A 16,945-nucleotide genomic window follows, 5' to 3' on the forward strand; every position below is an offset into this window, starting at 1 on the left:
CGCTCTATATAAGAAAGGGGATGCATGGAGGGGGATCTCTATGGGGCAGGGGCAGCATCCATAGGGGGCGCTCTATATAGGAAAGGGGGTGCATGGAGGGGGATCTCTATGGGGCAGGGGCAGCAGCCATAGGGGGCGCTCTATATAGGAAAGGGGGTGCATGGAGGTGGATCTCTATGGGGCAGGGGCAGCAGCCATAGGGGGTGCTCTATATAGGAAAGGGGGTGCATGGAGGGGGATCTCTATGGGACAGGGGCAGCCATAGGGGGCGCTCTCTATGGGAAAAAGAGGTGCATGGGGTGTAATCTGTGTGGGGCAGGGGCAGCAGCCATAGGGGGCGCTCTATATAAGAAAGGGGATGCATGGAGGGGGATCTCTATGGGGCAGGGGCAGCATCCATAGGGGGCGCTCTATATAGGAAAGGGGGTGCATGGAGGGGGATCTCTATGGGGCAGCAGCCATAGGGGGCGCTCTATATAGGAAAGGGGGTGCATGGAGGTGGATCTCTATGGGGCAGGGGCAGCAGCCATAGGGGGTGCTCTATATAGGAAAGGGGGTGCATGGAGGGGGATCTCTATGGGACAGGGGCAGCCATAGGGGGCGCTCTCTATGGGAAAAAGAGGTGCATGGGGTGTAATCTGTGTGGGGCAGGGGCAGCAGCCATAGGGGGCGCTCTATATAGGAAAGGGGGTGCATGGAGGGGGATCTCTATAGGGCAAGGGGCAGCAGCCATAGGGGGCGCGCTGTCTAGGAAAGTGGGTGCATGGAGGGGAATCTCTATGGGACAGGGGGCAGCAGCCATACGGGGCGCGCTGTATAGGAAAGGGGATGCATGGAGGGGGATCTCTATGGGGCAGGGGAAGCAGCCATACGGGGCGCGCTGTATAGGAAAGGGGATGCATGGAGGGGGATCTCTATGGGGCAGGGGAAGCAGCCATAGGGGGCTCTCTATATAGGAAAGGGGGTGCATGGAGGGGGATCTCTATGGGGCAGGGGCAGCAGCCATAGGGGGCGCTCTATATAGGAAAGGGGGTGCATGGAGGGGGATCTCTATGGGGCAGGGGCAGCAGCCATAGGGGGCGCTCTATATAGGAAAGGGGGTGCATGGAGGGGGATCTCTATGGGGCAGGGGCAGCAGCCATAGGGGGCGCTCTCTATGGGAAAAAGAGGTGCATGGGGTGTAATCTGTGTGGGGCAGGGGCAGCAGCCATAGGGGGCGCTCTATATAAGAAAGGGGATGCATGGAGGGGGATCTCTATGGGGCAGGGGCAGCATCCATAGGGGGCGCTCTATATAGGAAAGGGGGTGCATGGAGGGGGATCTCTATGGGGCAGGGGCAGCAGCCATAGGGGGCGCTCTATATAGGAAAGGGGGTGCATGGAGGTGGATCTCTATGGGGCAGGGGCAGCAGCCATAGGGGGTGCTCTATATAGGAAAGGGGGTGCATGGAGGGGGATCTCTATGGGACAGGGGCAGCCATAGGGGGCGCTCTCTATGGGAAAAAGAGGTGCATGGGGTGTAATCTGTGTGGGGCAGGGGCAGCAGCCATAGGGGGCGCTCTATATAGGAAAGGGGATGCATGGAGGGGGATCTCTATGGGGCAGAGGGCAGCAGCCATAGGGGGCGCTCTATATAGGAAAGGGGGTGCATGGAGGGGGATCTCTATGGGGCAAGGGGCAGCAGCCATAGGGGACGCGCTATCTAGGAAAGTGGGTGCATGGAGGGGGATCTCTATGGGACAGGAGCAGCAGCCATAGGGGGCGCGCTGTATAGGAAAGGGGGTGCATGGAGGGGGATCTCTATGGGGCAAGGGGCCGCAGCCATAGGGGGCGCGCTGTATAGGAAAGGGGGTGCATGGAGGGGGATCTCTATGAGGCAGGGGGCAGCAGCAGAGGGAGCGCTCTGTATGATAAAGAGGGTGCATGAAGTTGGCTCTGTGTGGGCTCACAGCATGGGGTGTGATCTGTATGGGGCAGGGGGCAGCCTGTGGGGTGGAATCACTGTGGAAAAGGGGGCAGCATGGGGTGGGCTCAGTATGGAAAAGTGGGCAACGTGGGGTGGGCTCAGTATGGAAAAGGGGGCAGCATGGGGTGGGCTCAGTATGGAAAAGGGGGCAACGTGGGGTGGGCTCAGTATGGAAAAGGGGGCAACGTGGGGTGGGCTCAGTATGGAAAAGGGGGCATCGTGGGGTGGGTTCAGTATGGAGAAAGGGCAACATGGCTCAGTATGTAGAAGTCTAATGAGAGGGAGACAGTTCGAATAGGGGGCAGCATGTGGTGCAGACAGTTTGGCGATCATAGTTCCTAAGTGAGGAGGGTGTAGTGGGTGTAACTCATGAGGGGAGACTGTGTGGTATATAAAGGGGCCAGTGTGGAAGCCATGTACCATAATATAGACAGTGTGGGGGTCATTTTTTTGTGCAGGGATTAAAGTGAGGGACAGTTATTTATTTTGGGGGCTTATTTAGGGAACAGCATGGTTGATTATTTTTATAATGACATGTTATTTTTAAGGGCACTGTGTCGTGATGTGCTGCAGAAGAGCAGAGAAGATGGAGGTCTGCAGAGATGAGCTCTGGATGTGAAGTCATCATGGCGCCAGGACCTGTGAGGTACCAAGGTCTGAAGCTGGATAAATGCAGGTGATGGCTAAACACATTGGCTAAATGCAGGTTTTAAGTGATCGCTGATCTATATCCAGCAGATGGTCAATGGTTTAACAGCTGCTGAGCCTGTGACCGCACTTTCATGTGCACAATACGATCTTTACCATGATCGTCCTGTGCACATAGAATAGCATTGTTCTTGGCAGCATGTGTTCACAGGACAATGTGCGGCCAAGAAAGATATTTAAAAGCGTCTGTCACCCTCGAAATGCCAATTAAACTGTACAAACATTTTTTAGGGAACACAGCCCATATAAAAATCATGCCAGGTAGAAACAGTGTAACCTAACAATAAAAAAATCTTCTATTTTATTTATTTATTTATTTATTTTGCAGTGAGGGGGCATTGTGCACTTTTGGAGTGGCCTATGCCATAAACAAAAGTGAATCTTTTATCAAATGTTAAGTTGAGCTGTATACACCCGGTGTGATTTCTGTATGGGCTGTGTACACCTGGTATGATTTCTGTATGGGCTGTATACACCTGGTATGATTTCTGTATGGGTTGTATACACCTGGTGTCATTCCTGTATGGGCTGTATACACCTGGTATGATTTCTGTATGGGCTGTATACACCTGGTATGATTTCTGTATGGGCTGTATACACCTGGTGTGATTTCCGTATAGGCTGTGTACACCTGGTGTGATTTCTGTATGAGCTATATACACATGGTATGATTTCTGTATGAGCTGTACAGACCTGGTGTCATCTCTGTATGGGCTGTATACACCCGGTATGATTTCTGTATGGGCTGTATACACCCGGTATGATTTCTGTATGGGCTGTATACATCTGGTATGATTTTTCTATGGGCGACGTTCCCTATTATGAAAATTTGTGCCGGGTGACCGGGTGATCGGCATTTTGTGGGTGACAGATATTTTGCTCCTGCATCAGGTGATTGACAGTTTGTTGAGGTAGATCGATAATCTGCAGCAGTGTAAACACACCTTAAAGAGCGACTTAATGTTTCAGAAATTAATTTATATGTTTTAGGCTACTTTCACACATCAGTTTTCTGCATTCAGGCACAATCCTTTTTTTTCCTGATCCAACGGATCCGGCAAAAAAATGTAAAAACCGTAACCACCGGATTCGGTTTTTAACGGATCCGTTACGCCGGATGCGTAAATAAACGGATCCGTTGGATCCGTTTTGCATCCGTTTTTGCATCCATTTTGTCCGTTTTTTTGCTGGATCCGTTTTTTCAAAACATTGAAGCATGCTCAGTTTACAAAACGGATCTGGCAGCCGCATTCGGTTTTTGCCGGATCCGGCGTCCATAGGCTTCCATTGTAAAACACGCCGTTTCGCGCCGAATCCGGCGCAATGCGTTTTTTTTGCCGGACAAAAAAACGTTACAAGATACGTTGCCTCCGGCCGCCGCTTTAATTAATTTTGCCGCATCCGGGAAAAAACGGATGCAACGCAAAGCCATCAGGCACAATTCGGTAACAATGCAAATCTATGGGGATAAAACGGATGCGGGACTGGATCCATTTTACCCGTTTTTTCCCGGATTGTGCCTGATGGAAAAAACCTGATGTGTGAAAGTAGCCTTAGGGTAATTAATTTTGAACAGATCTGAGGGGAACCCGGTCCCGAGTCCCCCACAATTGCTCCAAAGACCTATTAGGAAAGTGCAGGAGAGCAGACAGAGCAGCGCGGATTCAGTAGAAAATCAGAGTCCTGTCCCTGAGCCGTGCACTTCACCTATGGGGGTCTCAGGACACATTACTGCACCAGTCTAAGAATTAATGGACTTTTTTGATGACTCTTCTTTTGAGAATCCTAGAGCATGGTGCATGCTGGGATACTCGAAAGAAGCGTAATCATGGGGCAGAGGCTGCAGTCACTACCACAGCCTCTGCCCCTCCCTGAAATTAAGCGTCATCAAGGGACAGGATAGGAAATTATTAATGCAAGTATATTAAAAAAAAAATTATATTTTGGCACCAAATAGATAGGGATTTAGAATGAAAATTACTTTGCCTTCGGACCAAACCTTTAAGTTACTCTTTAAATGTTTACTAGTGCAGCTACTAGCAAGTAATCAGTACTGTGGTACCTAGTTTGATGATAGTTGGTAACAACAATTTCAATCATCTCCTTACCATTGTTAAGGTATACAAGTTTATATGATAGGGGCTAACCTGACATTGAAAGTGATCGCTGTATAACGGTGATGTGTCATGTATTGACGGTTGTTCTCGGGCTGTATTTCTGTACTGACAATTGTTCTGGTTATGCCGTCATGTACTGACAGTTGTTCTGGGGCTGTATTTCTGTACTGATGATTGTTCTGGTGATGTAGGCATGTACTGACTGTGGTTCTGGTGATGTATTCATGTACTGATGGTTGTTCTTGGGAAGTAGTTATGTACGAACGTAGGAGCGCAGCATGTAGCATTTTTTGAGCGTCGGAATCCTTTTTTTTTTTCTACTGCGCATGCTCAGCTCTTGTGTTTAATAATTGAAATCAATGTTTCTTTCTCTCTCTCGGCGGCCGAACGATCAGCTGATTGCCTGGCGGCCGGATTTTGAGATCGATCAGCTGGCTTTTGAGAACGATCATCTGATCGCTCGGCTACTGTGAACAATCAGGTGATCGCCCAGCGGCCGGCCGCCGGGTAATCAGCTGATCGTTCACAATAGCCAGCCGCTGGTAAAACGGTAAAAAAAAAACAAAAAACAACGGATCGTTGTTTTGCAGCATCAGTCACATCAGTTGTGCCATTATCTGCAACGCATCCGTTGCATAAGTCACACAACTGATTGTGACCGATGCAAAACAACGCAAGTGTGAAAGCAGCCTTACCAGTAGGGGGCGTTACAACTTAAAGTGCCTAGGGCAGCCTGAATGCCAAATACGGCCCTGGCTACACCCCATGTAGCTCATATATTGTATATATACTGTATATATGCATATATTTTTCTATTGATTGTGACTATATATACAGTGATTATTATTGATAAATTTTGGGTTGCAGCCAATTATTATATTTATATGTAAATTGTGAGGTGAGGCTTGTTTTCACCACTATTTCCATTCTTAAACCATTTCTGTTCTATTTTTGAATAATAAAAAATATAATTGTAAATGTGGATAGTGCTCGCCTTTTGGGTCTTTTTTGTTCCTTAATTGTTTAGCGAATGTCCTAATAATATTATGTCCATTGATTCACGTACAATAATATATTAAGATGTTTGAATATTAATCATGTTGCTTTCACTACATTTATGTTCGGTTTTTTTAACCTGTTGTAAATACCATTGCTTTCCTCAATCTGACGTTGTTCGTCGTTTGTTTTTGGGATTCTCAATTCTTGAGAAATGGCCCCCTTTTCTTTTGATGTAAATCTAGTTTTGTTTTCTATTTTCCAAGTGGGCGTGACCCTCAAAATTATCTTTTTAAGAAAAGAAAAAACTTGATGACAACACCCAGTTGACTAAAATATTAGATAAATTTACAGGGAAAGGAGGGATATATAACAGGAACGGGGAGATACGATAACAAACAAAGAAAAACATCGGGGGTTCAGGAGAATAGCAGCATTTATACTGGGTAAAATAAATGCACATTTATGGCAAGTGACAGGTTCACTTTAGCAGATTCCACCAAAAATACAAAGCAGCTTTTTATCAATTATTATTGCCAAATACAGTTGATGTCATATCATCAGCCCCATAATTAGGAGGGAAGGATGACATTTAGGATAAAACTAACTATGTTATAATAATGAGTTAACAGCAGCTTTGTTGTTTAGAGGTTATCCGGCTTATTTTGCCTTTTTCTTGTTATTACACTATTGGGCTACATTGGGGCAGGTAAGTAGATAGCGACTACCTACCTGCCCTGCTGTCAGCCCCTCTCCCATGGCTCAGAGCTGTCATGTGACCGCTACTGCCGTGATTTTGCTGCTTCCTGTGATGTCACGACGACAAGTGCAGGAGCATATGCTCGTCTTGCAGACGGGCATCACAGCCGACATCCTGTAGCCGCCCCGCTGGGCAGGTACAGTGTGTGGCGTCCCTGCCCCCTTTCCCTGCACCCTCCCACACATCCCATAGTGCAGGGGTCTCGCTGCCTGTACGCTGCATGCTGCTGGCAGCGCGCTGGCTAATGCCCCCCTTGCTGAACACTGGCTGTGCTGGGGCCCGTGCAGTAAGCGCTGTATATCAGATGACTGATTCCCGGGCGCTCTACAGAGCCTCTGTATACAGTGATGATCAGTCGCTGGCCAATCAGAGGTAGCAGCTGATCCGTGGAAAAGCTGCATAGAGAGTGCATCTCTGCACAGCGCCTGGGAATCTATCCTCTGATATAAAGCGCTGACTGCAAGGCCCCCTGCACAGGCAGCGATCATCAAATAGGCTGTGGGCACAAGAGGCACAGGGCACCGAGGGAACCAGGACAGGTGAGAAGGATTTGTGTTTGTTTTTTGTGTGTATGAAAAATGGCAGACTAGGGGACAATTCTACAGGACAGAACATTACTACAAGAGGAGCAGGAAAGGGGCCATTACTACTGGATGGGCACTGGGCAGAAGGCTGGGGCATATTACTATTAGATGGGCACATTACTATATTATGGGGACATTACTATAAGATGGGCACATTACTATATTATGGGGACAGGGATGGGCACATTACTATATTATGGGGACAGGGATGGGCACATTACTACATTATATGTGCAGTGGATGTAAGGTGATTGGGCTGTAACAGATGAGAGAAGCAGGATCACTGCTCTGTACTACCAATGATTGGAAATACAGAGCAGTTATATCTCATCTGTGACCGCACAATCCCCCCACATCCACCGCACATATAATAAAGTAATGTGCCCATCTTTTCTGGAGCGACGAGAGGTCAGTGCTGGGCAGAATACTGACAGACAATGAGTGTGCAGAGGACGGGGCTGGACAGTGAGGCCGGGCAGTGCCAGCTTTGACTGTGAGGTTTGACATAGGAAGATGTCATGTTTGGTTGAGCTGCATGTAAACAAAGTGTGTGCAGAGAATAAAGGGATAATTCAAGAGGAACAAAAGTCAAAAAACAAAAAAAATAATGAAGGGGTGATTTATATGACAATACAGCACAGATTAGCTTACAAAATATTTTGGAGTTTGTCGGACAACTCCTTTAACCGCTTCTGTCTGTTAACTCAATAGGTTAGGGAGATCGATATATTATAAAGATGCTGGGTGTTACATTTACTGATTATAAAGCTAATGCGCGTGGATAATGAACGTATTTCTGCACATACCTTTATCCTCCATCTCTGCCTTCTGACGATCTTTTTCAATATAGAAGGAAGCTAGTAGAAAGAATCCTCCTCCGAGGGTCACCACAAAGGGACAAGCCATGAGGGCGTACTGCAGACTGTGAAAACTCCAAAGAGCTGAGTCTGGATTTTGTCTATTAGTGAGGTTGGATATCTGAAGATAAAAGGAAATAAATAGTTATGTATGGTTAATGAAAGTGAAAAAAAAACATAATTGGCTGCACACATTAAGGCTATGTGCGCACGTTGCGTAAAAACATGCAGTTACGCTGCGCTTTGTAGCGCAGCGTAACTGCATGCGTCCAGCGTCCCCTGCACAGTCTATGGAGATTGTGCAGGGGCCGTGCGCACGTGGCGTCTAAGAGCGCAGCGCTTCGGCTACTGCCGAAGCGCTGCGCAAAAAGAAGTGACATGTCACTTCTTTCCTGCGCTTTGCCGGCAGCTCCTGCTCTGTCTATGGCAGGAGCTGCAGGCAGAGCGCATGGAATCGGCGCTCACTACGGACATTTCTGCAGCGATCTAAAGCGCACATGTGCTCTTCAGATCGCTGCAGAAATATCTGCAGGGCTAGTACGCAACGTGCGCACATAGCCTTACTGTGATATCTGTCAATGGATACCAAGGAAATCTGGTGCTTATAAAAAGAGCAGGTGCCTCACTGCAGATGGCGGAGGAGCTTCCAACCTCCCAACTATGAACAGAACTGGTCCAAGTGTCCTCAGCCCCAGTACTACACATTGTCTGGAGACAGGACTCATGTGGCATCCTCCTCTAGCACATACTCTATGACATGACTCCGGGACATCTTGTCATTGGAGTTGTGCCGCTGTTCACACAAGGGATAAATAGGTTGCTTGTGCATAGCTTCCATACATAGATTCTCTGGGTACTACATGTGTGTGGATACTGCTAGTGTGTCCTGAATTGTCTACTGTCATAGAATTTGCCAAATAAATGATCATTACATCATGAACATTCATTTGCAGGACACAACGTTCCTACGAGCATTCGTTCATATTGCTAAATATGACCACCCTAATGCAAAATAAATTAGCCAATTGCTTAAAGTGGTTGTCCAGGACTATTTTATGTTTTTTTGTTACTTGTTGGGCCCATAGTAAAAAAAAAACCAAAAAACAGGCAACTACCTGGCTCTTCTACCCGACGTCAGCTCTGAGGATTCACTGACCGCTCCAGCCGGAGATTGTGCTGCTCCACGTCAACAGAGCAGCTCCGTTTCTTCCGGGCAACTCTTTTGATGGAGCGTGACTGCCGACCTCATGCCAGTTGACAGACGGCTCCCCACAGTTAGGTAGTGTGGAGACGGCTGTCAATCAATATGAAATCAGCAGTCACACATTGTTGACAGAGCAGAGAGGAAGAGAAGACGCTGCTCTATTGATATGACATCAGCGGAAGCCACTGAATCATGGATAAGAGCACTCTGTGCCGGTCACTATAGGCATGTAGCATCTACCGTATTTTTCGGACTATAATACGCACTTTTTTTCCCCCAAATGTTGGGGGAAAGTGGGGGGTGCGTCTTATAGTCTGAATGTAGGGCTGCGGGAATGAGGGTGCTGTGGTGGAGCGAGTCATCGGCGGCACGAGCAGGCTGTAGCAGCCTGCCGTGACCACGTGGGCCCGCTCATTTAATATGCACGCCCATCATCCCGACCATCATCTCAGCGCTGAAGCAAGTGCTGACAGGTGGGCGGGGTGATGGGCGGGGAATGCGCTTATATTAAACAGACTGCTTGCATGATCACCCCTGGCAACTACACCCTGGAGTGATCATGTGCGGCTGTATTCACTGCCCCCCACACATCATCATCAGCGCGGGGTGCAGTGAATCAGTATAACTCACCATCCACGATCCCTGCAGCACCGCGATGTCCTCCTGTCTGTGCCGGCAGTGTGGAGACTAGCGGTGCACACAGCGATGACGTCATCGCTGTGCGCACGTGTCCACACGCAGCCACCTCCGGCACAGAAAGGAGGACATTGCGATGCTGCAGGGATCGTGGCCGGCTCAACACTCCAGCGCTGCTGCTGACACAGACAATGGAGGAGCGATGCTGCAGGGAGTGAGGTAAAGGGTAAGGTGAGAATGAACGTTTATTTTTTTTATGTGCCACAGAATGCGGGCCGTATACCAGGAGGGGGGTGTATAGCAGAATGAGGGCATATAGCAGGATGGGGCATATAGCAGGATGGGGGTATATAGCAGGATGAGGGCATATAGCAGGATGGGGGTATATGAGCAGGATGAGCGCATATAGCAGGATGCGGGTATATGAGCAGGATGAGGGCATATAGCAGGATAGGGGTATATTATGAGCAGGATGGGGGTATATGAGCAGGATGGGGGTATATTATGAGCAGGATGGGGGTATATTATGAGCAGGATGAGGGCATATAGCAGGATGGGGGTATATCAGCAGGATGAGGGCATATAGCAGGATGGGGGTATATTATGAGCAGGATGGGGGTATATGAGCAGGATGGGGGTATATGAGCAGGATGGGGGTATATGAGCAGGATGTGGGTATATGAGCAGGATGTGGGTATATGAGCAGGATGGGGGTATATGAGCAGGATAGGGGTATATGAGCAGATGGGGGTATATGAGCAGGATGAGGGAATATGAGCAGGATGGGGTTATGTGAGCAGGATGGGGGTATATAGCAGGATGGAGGTATATAACAGGATGGGGCCATATAGCAGGATGGAGGTATATAGCAGGATGGGGCCATATGCCAGGATGGGTTATATAGCAGGATGGGGCCATATGCCAGGATGGGGTATATAGCAGGATGTGGCCATATGCCAGTATATAGCAAGATGCGGCCATATGCCAGGATGATGGTATATAGCAGGATGGGGGCTATACCAGGATGACGGACATATACTGTATATATAAGGCAGGAGGATTATTACCAGGATGGGGTACCTTAGTAGAGAATTTGGGGACATTACCCTCATAACAGTATCAGCAGCAGATCCTCGCCCCATAGCAGTGTCATGACCACATTTTTTGCTTAAAATTTTATTTTCCTCCTCTAAAACCAGGGTGCGTCTTATGGTCCGGTGCGTCTTATAGTCCGAAAAATACGGTAACTCGTAATAAAGTCTTAGTTAATTCTTAAGCCCATAGTAAAAAAAAAATAGTGCTTGATAACCCCTTTAAGTAAGTTATGATAAGGCCAAGTTAATTCAATATCAGCTACATCTGTATATACTGTTAAGGTGCTTTATGTAGACATGGAGGCCACCACAGCGGTACATAAAGTACTGTACCAATCAGACCTCATTGCATGGCTGCAGTCACATCCGCTATACATGTCCAAGTGGTGCCCGTCTTTTTCTTGATTCTGTTTTAAAAACTCATTTGTGTCTCTGGTCTGTGAGACTCAGATTGTGTCGTATTCTCAGACTCAGCCATTAAAGAGTAACCATCATCATATTAATATATATATATATATATATATATATATACATATACACACATTAGTACACGCAAAAAAACCCAACTTTATAATAGATCTTATCAGATAAATCTGTTTCTTTCTCCTCCATACAGTACATTTCTAAAATTCTTAGTTCACACATAAAATGTTTATTTGGTGAAAACAGATTTTGACATTCCTAAGATAGAAAATGGCCCTTGCTGCCTATTAGATTCTATGTAGATGGGAGGAGCTCTTCCTCTAACTCCTCCCCCTCTGCATAGAATGTTATAAGCACCAACTGTCATCTCCTGTCCCAGTAATGTTAGAATCTCTCTTCACTGAATACAGATTTTACTGTGGAATTGAGAATTTTGAGAATAAATGATCAGTTCGGGAAGAGGAAAAAGTTAATTTATCTGAAAATATATATTCCAATACTTCATATTTTCATGTGTACTATTGATTTCTGAAATAAAAATAAAAACTACCATTACTTTATAATGTCTATAGGAATCTGGTAAAAATAGATGGACAAAGGAAGACATACTTTGGACTTCAGTTTTCCATCTGTGTTTCATCCATTTTCCACTGATCTATTATTTAGAGTCTATGAATAAATAAACGCTCACATACTTTACCTTCTTAATTTTTTTAAAAAATGGGTGTGAAAAAATGGATGCAACATGGATGACACGAGAGAAAAATGGTCTGTTTTGCAAGGATGTAAGAAAGGATCGGATGTGTGAATGAAGCCATAAAGTGATATGAATATATGTAACAAATACTTACCCCTCCGATGATAACGGGGCTTATGGCGTTCCCCAACAGGTGGGACATCACCATGGACATGGCCTGTGCTGTTGTTCGTCTTGCGGAAGACACCACATACTGAAAGAAGAGAATATTCTGGGTGAGTAAAAGGAAGACACTGAACCCAACGAGACAAGAGAACGCGGACAAAGCGAACATACATAACATGTAAACACAGTGCAGTCATCCTGGAATGAGAAAGGGGCCCCGAAACGCGTTGTGTACTGAGACTTTTATAAAGACGTCTTTAATCACCTGGCATCAGGTCTATTTTGGATTTTAGTTGGGAACAAATACTTGGATACAGTCAGGATTATGGGGCATTAGATGGATGAAACAGAACATACAGACTGACTACATAAATGTAAGTTTAGCTATGATAAGTTTAGAGGTTTTCTCCACTCACCAGTCGAATATCAGACGAAATGGAAAAGTTCATCATAAGTAATATTTCTCCGATGAATATCAAGACCTGCAGAGAGTAAAGAACAATATAATATACACTTTAGTTTCTTGCATACTTTTCTATCCTCCATATATTTTGCATTTTTAATCCATTCATCCCCCAGTTTCCATTCATTCATAGATCGCCCCCGCTATGGTCTATGATTTCTACAGCTCAATACATTGCTCCTATATCCCAGACCCAGTAACGGTATCAAAGCAATCATCAGGTACTTACATAAGTGGCCACAAGGCTAATATTTGCCAAATAAATAGCCAAGAAAAGGAAAATGGCAGAGCCCAGCATACCAAACCCGCAAACTAATGGGTCAGCCCGAGGGTTGTATTTCTTGTATCTTTTGGCTATCTCCACCCCTGCTACAACTCCAATGATGCCAGCGACGACTGTAACAATGCCGAAAATCATACTGCAAAGAAGTAAAGAGATGAGTAAAATAGAACGAAGAATGAAATATAAAAAGAACATTGTTGTAGGGGGATATTAAATTCCCTCCAGTAATCGTCAAGTTAAAGTCTGTGAAACTTGTACCTGTCATTGTAGTTGCAGTGGTCGGTCTGACACGGCGCGTTCTCTTGTAAGATATTCCGGGCCTGCAGCAGGAACTTAGGAGCCCAGATGTCGATGGCACCGGCTGTAAAATTTACAGTTGACTTCCCAAGTGTGCAAAACATAAAACTTCGGCTGAAAAAAGTGAAAAAGGAAAAAACATGTCAGTAACGCAGAAGTCACGGGGTAGATCCCTGACATCAATCAATGCACATAACACACTTACTTCTTTGATATCAGTTTCACATCTGAAAACCATGTTTTGAGGCTGAAGGATTTGCTGTTATTTCCCTCTGCAGCTCCTCTGGAAGGTTCCTTTACTAAGAAGATCATTAGCAGGACTCCTAAAATGCCCAGAGCAGGGCAGATCTGTGTAGACGAAGAGAGATACATTAGATATTACATACACACTGGTGTCATCACAAAAAGGGCATGACCATAGCCATGTTTAATGAACTGTTGTGGAAGTGGATCCATTAAAGAGAATCCACCAGCAGGTCTTAAGGGGGCTTTACACGGTAGCGATATCGCTAGCAATTTCTAGCGATATGAAGCCTGTAAGTACCCGCCCCCGTCGCGCATGCGATTGTTTGTGATCACTGCCGTAGCGAACATTATCGCTACAGCAGCGTCACACGTACTTACCTGGTCGGCGTCGTCGCTGTGACTGCCGAACAATCCCTCCTTCAAGGGGGAGGGACGTTCGGCATCACAGCGACGTCACCGCAACGTCACTAAGCGGCCGGCCAATCAAAGCGGAGGGGGGGAGCTGAGCGTGATGTAAACATCCCGCCCACCTCTTCCTTCCGCATTGTGGCCGGCGGCAGGTAAGGAGACGTTCCTTGCTCCTGCGGTGTCACACACAGCAATGTGTGCTGCCGCATGAGCGATGAACCACAACGCAAAACAACCCTTACCGATTTTTGAGTTTGGGACGACCTCTCCATGGTGAACGATTTTCACCATTTTTGAGTTCGCTTAAGGTCACAGGTACATGTCACACGCTGCGATATCATTAATGATGCCGGATGTGCGTCACTAACAATGTGACCCCGACGATAAAACATTAACGATATCGTAGCGTGTAAAGCCCCCTTTACTCTGCACATCTGAGAGCAGCATAATGTGAGGAACCACGATTCCATTGATTTGTCCCTTACTGGTCTGTTTGCTGTACTTTTGATAAAATTTTCTCTGCTACAGGTTTAGCAGATCTATGAATGTTGAGCTCTGTATAACCCCACCTACATCAGTGATTGGCAGCTTTCTTTGTGTACACTGTAATTAGCCAGAAAGCTGCCAATCAGTGATGGGGACAGAACAGGAGGACTACATGGCATAAGACGACTAATCCTCTCCTTATAATCTCCTGCTGGTAAAAACAACTACAATGAGCAGTAAGTGACACATCACTGGAATCAAGTCCTCTGACTCTACAGATTAAATAAGCAAACCCCTGCTGGCAGATTCCCTTTAAAAAGAACCTGCCAGGTGCAATATGCACCCAGAACGACGAGCAACTGTGGGTGCATATTAGTTATTCCTGCCTAGTAGTCCCTATATACACTAGCATAGCTAAAGAGATCTTTAGAAATAGTATTTGTAAAGATAGTTTCTTATATGCTAATGAGGTTAGGGACCATTCCCAAGGATGTTACTTCCCTTGACTAGTCAGCCCCCATAGCATGGTAGCACGCCCCTGTGTGCATACTAACATGCTAATGAATGCGCAGCGATGCGCACATACCTCACTGTTTATGGCAGCCGGCGGATGATGAATGTGGACTGCACATGATCCGGAGTCCTTCCGATCATGCGCACTATAGCTCACTGAAGCTGGGGAACTTACACCTGGCATCAGTTTAGTGCGCGTGATCGGAAGCCTCGAGTACTCCGAATCATGCGCACTGCGCATCCATCCTCCACCGACTTCCATCAAGAGTGAGGTATTTGCAGCGAAGCTACACATTCATTAGCATGCTACCATGCTATATGGGCTGCTACCATGCTATATGGGCTGACTAGCCAAGGGAAGTAATGTCCTTGGGACTAGTACCTAGCCTAATTAACATATAAGAAACTATCTTTAGAAATACTTTTTCTAAAGATCTCTTTATCTATGCTAGTGTATACCGGGACGGTTAGGCAGGAATCACTAATATGCACCCAGAGCTGCCTCACCTCACCTCACAGGTTCACTTTCATAGCCTATAGGAATTATAATTAAGATTCACAAATTTTCCACAAGATCCCTCAGACCTATTACTTACCCGTATGGTCCAATGCCAGTTACCACCGAGTGCACTTGTCACTGTGGATCCAATTATGTAACCAAGGCCCCTGTAATAGGGAAAAATAAAGTTGTCATCATTTGTGCACACATATAAATGTGTTTTAGACAAACATACAAATATGTGAATTTCTTTCTCTGGCTCCTCCTTCAACTCCTCCCCCTCCATAGACTTCTATGAGCAGCAAATGTTCCCTGATCCCCCATAGAGATACAAACTTGTCTTGTCATTGCCGACAGATTTTATCAGTAAATTAAGGAGGAAAAATAAGCATATTCCCTGATGCATCTACAGAGCACAATCCCACCCGAACATAAGTCCATAGCAAATCCACCTTGTCTGAATTACTCTAAGACAGTTCAGCTATGATTCCTATCTTAAAACAATATAAATAGGTCTACACTCACCTGCCTAAAGGTGCTGCCAAGTTATAGATGTACAGCATGCGGCTGCGCTTGTCTCCCACAAAGACGTTGGCAATGATTGAGGGGGCAATTGTTAGGAAGCTTGCCGCTGCAGCTCCTAACAGTGCTTTAAGCACTAGAAATTGTGTAAAATTCTGTGAAAATACAAATAAAAATCAATGATTATTTAAGAAAGTTTTTTTTAGATTCCTGAAGAAATACCATAAAAGAAAGATTTCCAACATTCCCAAATTTTTGACCCACTCCGGCTTTTGGTTTGCAAATACCAATGAAAAATACAGATCTAAAGTTTGAGGCTTTAGGGCTCTTGTAGAAAAACATGGATCACAGACCGTAATGCACAGACAGCGATGCTCAGACCCGCGGCCTGATGATGATCGGACAGCGATCCACAGATGTCTGCATGTTTGTATTGTGAGTGAGCCGTGTGTACACTCTTGTAAGCGCCATACTAACGGCCATATTATTTGTCGCCATAAAAGCTTGAGCAGATTTACCATTTGCATTTTTTTTTAGGTAAGGTCTTTTTTGTCTCAGTTAATTTTTTGGGCCAAATTCTTCAAAATTGTGCACACAGTTCATGAATTTTTGAGCAAATCAGTCATTGTTATTATCGTTAACCTTTTTTTGCTACTTTTTTTAGCACAAAAATGCTCTAAAATGACACAACATTTAATTAAAAAAAATTCAGCGATACATATTATCCCTCCGGAGTGGGAGACTGGGATACATTCGACAAAAAAATTGTTAGCTTTTTAAAAAACATCTGGAAACCCCCACACAGCCTCGCACATCTATGAGGCTGCCATGCTTGGTTCTCGAGACGCAGAGTCCATGATAGGACCACGATCTACAGACGAGGGAAGGGGCCTTAAGACTTTAAGATTCTACCAATTGGGTTTGTATTCAGCTTACCTCATCGGGAGTGAAGGAACTGCAGAACTCTATGACGGACCAGATGGCCATCCCTACACACATGATACATTTCCTGTTGTAGCGGT

At 45.9% G+C, this 16,945-nt stretch overlaps 1 protein-coding gene across 1 annotated transcript in view; it reads right to left on the reverse strand.

Annotated features, from left to right (window-relative positions):
* The window catches only part of LOC142254342 (protein spinster homolog 1-like), a 30,822-nt gene extending 15,135 nt beyond the window's left edge, over positions 1–15,687 (reverse strand). Inside the window, exons 1-7 of the mRNA XM_075325387.1 lie at positions 15,499–15,687; positions 13,455–13,597; positions 13,211–13,363; positions 12,899–13,088; positions 12,623–12,688; positions 12,196–12,294; positions 7,937–8,108 (exon numbers count right to left, since the gene is read on the reverse strand). Of these exons, the coding sequence (XP_075181502.1) occupies positions 7,937–8,108; positions 12,196–12,294; positions 12,623–12,688; positions 12,899–13,088; positions 13,211–13,363; positions 13,455–13,597; positions 15,499–15,687 (1,012 nt within the window). The remainder of the gene's footprint in view (positions 1–7,936; positions 8,109–12,195; positions 12,295–12,622; positions 12,689–12,898; positions 13,089–13,210; positions 13,364–13,454; positions 13,598–15,498) is intronic.
* Positions 15,688–16,945: the final 1,258 nt, after the last annotated feature.

The sequence above is a fragment of the Anomaloglossus baeobatrachus genome, chromosome 10 (assembly GCF_048569485.1).
Source record: "Anomaloglossus baeobatrachus isolate aAnoBae1 chromosome 10, aAnoBae1.hap1, whole genome shotgun sequence".
In the NCBI taxonomy this organism is placed as follows: domain Eukaryota; kingdom Metazoa; phylum Chordata; class Amphibia; order Anura; family Aromobatidae; genus Anomaloglossus; species Anomaloglossus baeobatrachus.